At 34.0% G+C, this 10,994-nt stretch overlaps 1 protein-coding gene across 2 annotated transcripts; it reads left to right on the top strand.

Moving 5' to 3' along the window:
• The first annotated feature begins 2,825 nt into the window (after positions 1-2,825).
• On the top strand, positions 2,826-6,670 carry LOC144998802 (cytochrome P450 734A1-like). 2 transcript variants are annotated; one of them, XM_078958534.1, is made up of 5 exons: positions 2,826-3,124; positions 3,705-3,928; positions 4,030-4,274; positions 4,704-5,088; positions 5,843-6,670. In XM_078958534.1, exons 1-5 carry the CDS (start codon positions 2,857-2,859, stop codon positions 6,302-6,304), a joined length of 1,584 nt encoding a protein of 527 aa, XP_078814660.1. In that variant the 5' UTR covers positions 2,826-2,856; the 3' UTR covers positions 6,305-6,670. The 2 variants fall into 2 exon arrangements, with proteins under 2 accessions (XP_078814660.1, XP_078814661.1); XM_078958535.1 differs by having other exon boundaries at positions 3,037-3,400.
• The last annotated feature ends 4,324 nt before the right edge of the window (positions 6,671-10,994 follow it).

Here is a 10,994-nt window from a genome sequence, read left to right as displayed (position 1 = left end):
CTAATCAGAAGATGATCGGACAACATGACGGCTTGTAAAAGTAGTATTCTTCGGTAGATCTGGAAGATCTTCACAAAAACCGACTTCTCGCGGGCAGAGCTTCAGCTCAGAAATTTCACTTCTCGGGGCCTTCAGGGCTTCGGGACTTGCTTCGGGTCTCACGAGTGATACCGGGGCTTCGAGATATTTCTTGCATGCAAAACGATGCAAAACGAGAGAGAGAGAGAGAGAGAGAGAGGGGGGTGGGGGGGGGGGGGGGAAGAATGGAGCACCAAAACTCGACAGCCCTCAACATCTATTTATAGGGTGCTGGAAGAAGGATTATGCTGGCGTAATCTTAGGTAGGCTGGGCGTACTCGATACGATGGGCGTACTAATCCGTTTTTGATGTTCTTTATATCCACGCGTAGGTGAGACTATGATCTAAAACTTTTATTTAGACTCCGTCAGCTAATTTTGACTTTATTTTTATTATATTATTTTGAGTAGCCCGGGACAGGAAAAATCCGTTAGAAAATCATAACTTCTTCATTCGCGTCCGTTTTCGTCTGTCTTTTTACCGTTGGACTACTAACGATGAGATATCCGATTCTCGTTTGGATTGTTTCGGCCAAATATCACTCGATCTCAATTTCGAGATTTGGGTTGTATACCGCTAAGTCGAAACTTAGAAAAATCATTACGTCCTCATACGAAGTCAGATTAAGTGGTGGTATAGGCTTTGTGAAAAGACGTGACACAGATAACTAACAAGAAAGCTCATTCACAAAGGGTGGATTTTATCTACGATTAAAATGACAAAACGATCTCGCTTTTCCATATGACAAAATTTGGGTTGGTTGGGTGGTCGAAATTAACATCATAAGTTACAATAACTAGACGAGTCTCCGATGATGGGGAGGTATCCAAAATGAAGGCCTTTACATCGAGCGTTTCTAGAGTATACACTATAGGAGATCTCCATAGTGAGTAATTCTCTAGATGTAGTTTGATGTTGATAGATACGATTTGTAGATTGAGGTTGGAAGTTGTTGTGTTGGCATGAACCAAGGGCGATGAATTTCTGAAGAGGTTCCAGAGAAGAAATCGTGAAAAAATTAGAAGGATCAGGATACATTGTAGAGAATGAAGTTCTCTTTATGTAAAATTATGTTCCATGGACATGAATTACATGGGTACTTGTACAACAAGGAAAACTAGATAAGTCCTAAATACATGTCATTATCTCAACAACATAAAGAAGACTAGGAAACAAAGATAAATAGTTCAAAGAATCCTTAGAATACAAGAACAGATATATCATGTTGTTATTGGAGATTAAATGTACAATCACCTCTTATAAATTTCTTTAGTATCAAGGATAAAGAAGACTAAGAAAACTAAATAACTCCTTAATACATGTCATTATCTCAGCAACATAACATAGACTAGGTAACAAAGTTTAATGATTCAAAGAATCGCTAGTTTTCTAATTTCTATATATCCAAGTAATTTTTTGTTGGTGATTTAATATAATCAATATTATTTAAGTGTAATAGAATTAAATTTTTTGACCAAAAGTAATCTTGTTAAATATTGAACAAGTTTGGATGGTGCAGGAGTGCACACTTGTTCAGGTTTATAACATTCAAAGTACATTGTTATTTAGGGGCGAAGCCCCTAAAAGAACTCGGGTTCGTAGGTAGTGCCCCTCTGAGTAGGGTCCAAGGGGCAGAACCATTTTTATGACAGGTTTTGATAGTTTTATGACAATTTATAATTGTCTTGTGACGGTTTTCAGACATGAATCATATAGCCGTTTTTTGGTCATTTTCTTGTACACTTCTTTAAAAACATTTCACATACATTCTTTGATTTCGTAATCTTTAAATTTCATCCAATTGAATGATCGATCTGTATCATCGAAATACTTTAATTTGATAGTGAATTACGACTTTCAGATAATCCAAATAATTTGTTCATCCTCTATTTCTAACATTTTCGTAGTATGTTTTGATTTTTGACTTCTGATTCTAGTTCGGTTCCACATATCAAAACAATGGATTGCTTAGTCATCACGTGAGAATCATTGATGCAAGGTCTTCATTCACTTGCATATATGAAAAGTATGGGTTGCTTGATCAATTGATGCTAGGTATGAGCAAAAGGACCGAACCGGCCGGACCCGAACCTGACCCAGGAACCGGCTTCAGCCAAAATCAAGAACCGAACCGGCCCGGCGGTTCTAGCGGTTCCCGGTTCCTACCAGTTTTTGTCCTGTCTTCAAATGTTGGAACCGGTCCTTGAAAAAATAGCATCATACGGTTCCGGTTTTTACCGATTCTACCGGTTTTCTCCGGTTCCGGTTCCTACCGGTTAACGGTTCCAAAAATCCACAAAAATAACGTCCCGGTCACGATCCGACCGGTTCCATCGGGTTCCAGTTACGGTTCCGATACCGGTTCCGGTCGGTTCCTTGGTCCATATGTTCATCCCTAATTGATGCTAGGTATGTAGCTATCTGAAGTGTTTAATAGTTAATTAATTGATTAGAACAGTACATTATTTATCATATTAAATACTCAAAATACTAATCTCTGGTCTATACACAATGCTTACTCCAGTTCATTTTAATGATATTTTATGGATCCACTTGATGTTAAAAAGACAGAAGACTTTAACAAAATGTGCAGAATAATATTATTTACGAAACTTTGAACCTTTGAACGTAACTTAAAATCTAGGGACTAAACTTGTACATTTGAAATATTTGAGGGACCATTACTGTAACTGAATCAAACATAAAAGACAAAAGCTGCTTAGACTCCCCAAAGACAACCATTTTAGAAAGAGAAAGAGAAAGAGAGAAAGAGAAACATGAAGGGAGAGATGGTGTTCGTAATATTGCTGATAGTAGTATTACTGATTATTGTGAAGGTTTTTTTGGTGATATGGTGGAAACCAAAGAAGATTGAAAAGCATTTTTCTGAACAAGGCATAAAGGGACCTCCATATTGCTTACTTATTGGCAATGCCAAGGAGATGGTGAGTTTTATGGTGAAAGCTTCCTCACAACCTATGCCTTTCTCTCACAATATTCTCCCAAGAGTCCTCTCTTTCTACCATCATTGGAAGAAAATCTATGGTATATTCCATACCCATATGTCCAATTCTCTTCTTTCTATATCGATCTTTTAAGTTATCATCATCTAGCTAAAAGGCGGATCAGATACCATCACCTTAAATACTTGACGACCCTGCAAATATATAAGTTGAAGTTTGTGTCTTTTGTTGAGTCTGAACCATTTTCTTTTTCTTCGTAATTCTGTTCATTAAGACCGTGAAATTTGATCTCCGTGATCTAAACATAGGTTCATGGTGATTACACATGATATTAGAGTACTCTTGAAGCATGTTGAGGGTATGTTATGGTCAAAGAAGTTGATGGTTCTTTGTTTTCTAGATAAATCTGATAGATTTATTCCTGTATTGTTCATCTTTTGACATGGGTTCTTATTATTTATGGTTATTTTTTATTTATAATGGTTCTTTCGAATTCTATTTAGCCATATAGCACATGGGTGTGTATATAATCCCCATGTATGAATTAATTTAATGTTAGCTATGCTTTGGTCTTACTTCAATTTTGTCATTTCATATGCAATATTGTCACATTTTCACGACGACACTTGCAAATAATAGGAGTTTTTAATGGAATTATACAGGTCCCACTTTTCTTATATGGTTTGGACCTATGGTTCGTCTCACTGTCGCTGATCCTGATCTCATTCGAGAAGTCTTTTGTTCGAAATCAGAATTATATGAGAAAAATGAAGCTCACCCTCTTATCAAACAACTAGAAGGTGATGGGCTCCTTAGCCTCAAAGGTGAAAAATGGGCTCTCCATAGAAAGATCATCACTCCTACGTTTCACATGGATAATCTCAAAGTACAACTTTCTATACTTCCAAGATTTTCAGTCATTAGTTTAATTAATAATAAATAAAACGATATTAAACTAATGGAAAATTATTTCTATTATTCTTGTAGTTATTGGTACCCTTAGCAACTTGTAGCGTTGTGAAAATGCTAGATAAATGGTTAGACATGTCGGATTCTGGAGAAGTGGAAATCGAGGTGTCGGAATGCTACCAAAACCTAACCAAGGAGACAATGACTAGGACAGCATTTGGCAACATCAACTACGAAGATGGAAAACATATTTTTCAATTACAAACTCGACAAATGGTCTTAACTTCTGAAGCATTTCAAAAAATTTCCATCCCAGGTTATAGGTATGTGTCAGAAATCCTAATTAATCACTTTATTCAATGAGAAGCATCTACGTATTTTCAAATTGACAATATAATATCGTTTAGTCATGACATGCATGAAAATTTCAAGCCATATATAGATGTACGAATTTTTAACATGAACGGTAAATCTTAATATACTTTTATTCATCTATAATATATCCTTTTTGCATAGTTTATAAAAGGACAATGAACCATCATCTGTCTTTTCATAAATTTCGTCGTTATAGTTTAAATGACACATGTATACTAAAACACTATTTAAACAACCATGTGATGATTACTTTCCGTCCATATCAGTGTCGAATCAACATTATGAATATATACTAACTATAAGTTGATCTACATGTTATTGCGTTAGTCTGTTTTTGTCACAGAAAACTAATAGAACTATTTGTTTTGCGTGCTTAGGTTTTTTCCCACAAAAAGAAATAGAGAATGTTGGAAATTACAGAAGGAAATCAAGAAAAGGTTAATGAGGGTCATTGAGAGGAGGGGAGAAAAGTGGGACGACGATGAATTGGAAAATGGGCCGAAGGATTTGCTTGGGGTTATGATAGAAGCGAGTAGGAAAGAATCTTTGAATTTCTTGCCGGCGATCACGGCAAGTGACATCGCGGAGGAGTGCAAGAGTTTCTTCTTCGCCGGAGAACAGACCACATCCAACCTGCTGACGTGGACCACCGTATTGCTAGCAATGCACCCACAGTGGCAGGTGATAGCACGTGATGAGGTGTTAAGTGTGTGTGGACCACGTGACATTCCCACCAAAGATTGTGTTTCCAAGCTTAAAATGGTCTCTCTCTCTCTCTCTCTCTCTCTCTCTCTCTCTCTCTCTCTCTCTCTCTCTCTCTCTCTCTCTCTCTCTCTCTCTCTCTCTCTCTCTCTCTCTCTCTCTCTCTCTCTCTTTGTTTTCTAGTTACTTGAAATTACTATGTGCTCTTACATATTCTAATTCCGTATTTTCCCTCTGTTCATCTTAGTATAAATACAATCTTATCCTTTGATATATACCTAAATATTACGTATTCAAAAAGAATAAGATAGTTGTTGAGCATATATCATGTGGGTGCAGAATATGTGTGAAAAATGATGTTGGTTTCTTAAGCTAAAAGGAGAAAAAAATTATATACTTATATAAAATATAGGAAGTTTCCATTAATAGAAAACCTATTTTGAGTGGAATCATATGATCATCTAAATATTATTAATTTAAATCTTCTAAAGTTGCAATAATTGTTTTGAAAATGAAAATCCACGTATTGTCTTCTATAAAAGTGTCACATGTAGAAATTTTTTTCCTAAAAACTCTATGGGTTGTACTCGTTAAAATACTACGAATAGGCTTTCAATTAATCGTTTGTGGTTTAAAAAAAAGATAGAAACAAGGTGGTTTAAGTTCTTTTGAGAATTAACTTTCAAAAAGAGTTGCTCAATCTTCAAATATTACATGTTGTAACTTTGAGATTGCTTTCGGCTCCACAAAAACAAAAGTTATTTTAATATACATTTATTATATTTAGTTTGAAGTGACATTTATTCTCATGCAGTTGACCATGATACTCAACGAGTGCTTGAGATTATACCCTCCAATAGTGGCATCGATCAGACGAGCAAAAGCTGATGTTGAATTAGGAGGATACAAGATCCCGCGTGGCACTGAACTTCTCATTCCAATCTTGGCAATTCATCATGATCAAACCATATGGGGTGATGATGTTAATGAATTTAATCCAAATCGATTCTCAGATGGAATAGCTCGTGCAGCTAAACATCCTTTAGCCTTCATTCCTTTCGGGTTAGGAGTTCGCACATGCATTGGACAAAATCTTGCAATTTTACAAGCAAAATTGACTATTTCAATCATATTACAAAGATTCTCTTTCAAGTTGTCTCCAAAGTATCAACATGCACCAACTGTTCTTATGCTACTTCATCCGCAATATGGTGCACCAATTGTCTTCAAACACTTAAGGACAGATCGTAGGGCCAAAGGAAATCAAGGGTCATAAATTCCCGTAGGAGTTCTACCCTATATGTGGGAATGAACCTAGGCCTCTTAGTAGCACACAAAAACCATCACCAAATAGCGAAGGGAAATAACAGGGAAAGAGTCATATCAAAGCATAAATACTTATAGATTAAGGGAGTAGATATCATACATATTATGTTAAGTTTCATTTCTACCCCACTAGCTAGTTCATTAAAATGTTTATAATATCCCATCAAGTAAAAATGCCATGTAATTGCCCCATGTTTAGATTTTGGGCATGCAACTAGCTAATTAGAAACCTTTTGCTCTTAAGATATGTATTTGATGTAAATCTTGTTCAAATCGGACACCAATTATGTAAATATAAGGTATAATTTTTTGGTTCCTCTTTTATCATTTCAACATTTAGTGTTTAAATCAGACGTAATCATAAAAAGCTTAATTTGCACAGTGTTTGTGTCAAAAATGCATATTGAAGCAGCATTATCTTTTCCTTTTTCACGTATGGAGTTGTAAAAGCTACTTTAAACAAGTAGGTTGATAATATATTCTACAAGAGATGTTATAAACTACAGATTCATACATGTTAGAAATATTTTCTTTTTAATTAACGAAAAAAAAAAGAGTAATCTAAATAGATTATTATATATATCTTAATGCAAACAATACTTGAAAACGAAGGTGACAATATTTAATTGAGTTGAGCACCTAAAATTCAGGAAAAAACACTGTTGGATTATATTTTTCGATGGTGGACCATGTTGTCTTCACAATAAGAGTACAAGAGAAAGACAGGGATAGGGATGCTTCCAGAAAACTTAAATTTTAAAATAAAAAGAATATAGGTACATTCAATGTAAAAAGAGGGCAAAGAAAACCCATGTTGGAAGTTTAATTAAAATTATATATTTTTATTAAACTTTAGACACTGGGTTATGTTTTTATTCATGAAAGCTTCTAAACGATATATATTGTGTCCAAAACGAAAAATATGTGAAGAAGATATCGATGCTTAAATATGAATATTTGGAAATAAAATGGGTGTAAGAATGTGTCTCATATAGGAAAAATGCAAACTATTTTTGGGTTTATAAATATAATTGTATAATGGGTTTACAAGCTTTTATACATTGTTTTACACCAACACCTATACACGTACAGGGCATGTGAAATATTATTATTTGTTTCTGACATCATTTATATCTTGTTAGATATAGGATTTCATAATAACAATTAACATTTGGATATTACTTATATTGTGATGTGATAAAATTACTTTCCAAACTTTGTAATATGTTCCTTATTGTCTAGGTTACACAAATTCTGATGGGAGATAACATAGGGAATTTTATTTGGATTATATAGGCCTAATCCAAAATCATAAAATACAAAATACCTTGTGTTTATTTGGATTACAGAGATGTTTATGATCAATTTCAAATACTAAAAAAAAAAATCAATGCTTTTTCGGAACATTCATCCTTCTTTTATACCAATAAGAAGGTGGTTAATTGGTGGTTATATACCAAAATTGGAGCCAAAAGGTAGTTAATGGTAGTTATCAAACAAAATCACAATATGCATTATCATGATGTCATCAACAGGTTTATGATGAGAAATACAAGTCTGGGCCCCACCAGGTGCGTTGCCCCTTGGAATCCTCTACCAAGGGTCGTTGCCTCCTATCTCCTGAGTCCACATTAGATACTTTGAGTCCACATTCAACACTCCGATTGTGCACCCCGCATTTCTAATCTAAGATAATAAACGAAACTCAGACTTTCTCAGATAGCATATATATTATATATCAATTTATGCATCTTTTAAAATAGATTTTGTTAGTATTGTGTCAGATTTTATGTTTTTTTAATATGCATTAGTTTAAATAATATTCAGCTTATGTTCATCACTAAAATTCTCATATTGTTCATGTTGTTATCTAGTTTTCAGATATTTCGAGTGAAGCAGTATTCTGACGAAGCTTGGAAGCATTTTTGGAGCTTAATAGAGCTACAATACCTGATGAACCTGGAACATGGGTTAGATTTGCTGAAACTAAATAATTCGAGTCCGAAACACGCATATTATGATTTACACAATCATGTTTTTCCATATATGATCATGTTTTTTTATCATGGTTTGTCTTCGAAACTTTTTTGGGCCAAAACTCAACTTTCAGGATTTCGGCATCTTTAAATGATTGTGTTTCTTGATAATGCACGATCGGGTTTTTCATATACGGGTCCCATATAGTAACATACTTCATTAAACAAGAAATTCGTAGGATTTTCAGAAGGGCATGGCACGTTTCTTAATAGACATTGTGCGCCTCTTAAAAGGTGTGGCGTGCCTGGCTCATGTTTCTCCGGATTCCATATTTTTTGTTGTTGTCTTCGTGTATATAGTTCCCATTTGTTCCAATAAGAACTGTAGACGTTCCCAAACAACCAAAGACGACTTTTAGAGGAGATTTCCACAATTTTTCATCAATTCCTAAAGATCCAAAGGCTATGGATCACCTCCTTAAATTAGTTTAGTAAGATTAGTCATTTAATTTCTCTTTTCATTGTTATAGATCAGATTTTAGCCATGTTTGGCTAAAACCCTAGTTTTAAGTTCAGCAAAATTAGTACTTTTATCTAGCTAATCATTAGACTTGATTTTTGATTTGTGATTCAATCTAGTTGTTTTAGGTTTCCGCTTAATGAATGTTTGATTTTAGTTCTTTTTAGCCTGATGACCTAATTTAGGATTAAATCATTCTAGTTAATCAGTTGTTGAAATCCATAATTGTTTTGATAAATTGGTAATAAGTAACAAGTAACAGATCAGTTCCGTGTTGAGATTTGACTCTGTCGTAAATTAAACTTTATATTTTTACGTTTCCGAGCTTGCAAGAAGTAATAGATATTGGTGGGCATTTTAAACAGATACTAATGTTGCTTTTCTGACGTGATTAAGAATTTGTTTATATTAAGTAAGTAAAAAGTTAGGATTAGTTGAAGAGTTTGTTTTTGTTAATTAACTAAGTAAAAGATAACTCACTAGAGCTTGTTAGTAGTTTTCAATATTAGCTTAGATAGAAAGTATCTTAAATAACCAAGTTTGTGTTAATTAGATGATTAGCAAAGTCATAAAAGAGTTGAATTCACTTTTTATTATTGAATTTTCTTTAGCTTCTTTCACTGCTATTTTAGCTATTAATTCACACCCCCATTATTATTTTATGCATTTGATTAGTATGTGCCCTACACAAAGATGCATTGATTTTTAGGTTGTGTCTCTATGGATTTGGCCCTAGTTCCCTGTATTATTCTTTTAGAGCAACCAATCAATGATAATTTATTTGTTTAAAATGTTTGCGACATCATTTTAACAATACCCGAGTCCACATTTAATACTCTTAGTGTGCATCCCACACCTCCAGTTGCAGATTGATAAATTGAACTCAACATAACTCGATAGTATTTATAATGTACACTAAAATATATTGATAAAACTAAAGTTACGAAAATTCATCTCCCATTTTAGTGTAACCCTTAATTAACTAAAATAGCAACAAAAACCCAAACTCGTGTATAAACGAAAATATCTTGAGGATCAAATTTTCAAATCAGTATAACATACATTGCAAGTACTCAAGAATCTGGATTTCATATGAATTGAAATCATTAACTCATCTGAGTAACTGAAGGTATTATACATATAAGTTTAACACAAACTTTTATGTTTCGACTTGACACCAATACAACAATGTGTCCTATCCATTCCTGAGTGCATAAAAGTCTAGCGTAAGATTTATGAAGCGGAAATACTTCACACTCACGTAGGTAGTTCTTCTTAGTTATGCACATGTAATGCACTTTTAAAAATGAACTATTAATAACTTAATTCAACCAACATTAATTCTACATGTTATAAGCATATACCATGGGATGTAGTTAAACAAATGTGCTGCAATCTAAGTAAACTTTCAACATTGAATTCAACTTCTAACATTATACTAGTAGGGAATTGGTATCTCACCCATAGAGATATCAAGTATGCCTTAAACACATCCCTATCACAGACTTTCCTACCAAATCTCTAGCAAACCCTTTCGTTTAGTGCTCAACCAAATTCTATTAAAATCGAAGCTATTCAACATAAATTATCCACGAGTTATAAGTTGACATACGATAATATGTCTTACACTTAAATGTTGTGACTTTCTATTATACACTTGACTATATTCCTCTCCCAAAGTGTCAAAACTATCATAGTGAATATAAATGGGATGAAATTGGCTTTGGCCACAAAGGAATCTCATAGATCAAATTCCTTAACCATTATGCTTCCTTTCCCAAAGCTATAATTACTATAAATTATGATTCGATGGTTGAATTTGTTATACATGTTTGCTTCTTATATGCACATGAGATTTTACCACTTCCAACAAGAAATACCCAACCCCTTTTGGAAGTAGTCCTTAATGTTTGTACTCTAACTAACATCATTATACCCATATATCATAAAAGGAAACCCTACATAATTCAAACCATAATCTATGTTTCTCTTCAAATACGTCAATACCCTTATTACTTCTTGACAGTGATAACTACTTGGATTGGTAGTAAACCCACTTAGCTTTCCTATAACAAAAGAAATGCCATGCCTTTTGCTGGTCATGGCATACATCAGCAACATGTGGCCTTTGAATATTCAAGATT

The sequence above is a fragment of the Lactuca saligna genome, chromosome 5, assembly GCF_052625555.1.
Source record: "Lactuca saligna cultivar CGN05327 chromosome 5, ASM5262555v1, whole genome shotgun sequence".
NCBI lineage: Eukaryota > Viridiplantae > Streptophyta > Magnoliopsida > Asterales > Asteraceae > Lactuca > Lactuca saligna.
This window is presented reverse-complemented; position numbering and strand designations above follow the sequence as displayed.

Coding starts and splice junctions, on each gene's coding strand:
- LOC144998802 (XM_078958534.1), top strand. CDS start 2,857: ATGAAGGGAGAGATGGTGTTCGTAATATTGCTGATAGTAGTATTACTG. Junction 3,929..4,029: donor TTCACATGGATAATCTCAAA/GTACAACTTTCT, acceptor TTATTCTTGTAG/TTATTGGTACCCTTAGCAAC. Junction 5,089..5,842: donor GTGTTTCCAAGCTTAAAATG/GTCTCTCTCTCT, acceptor ATTCTCATGCAG/TTGACCATGATACTCAACGA.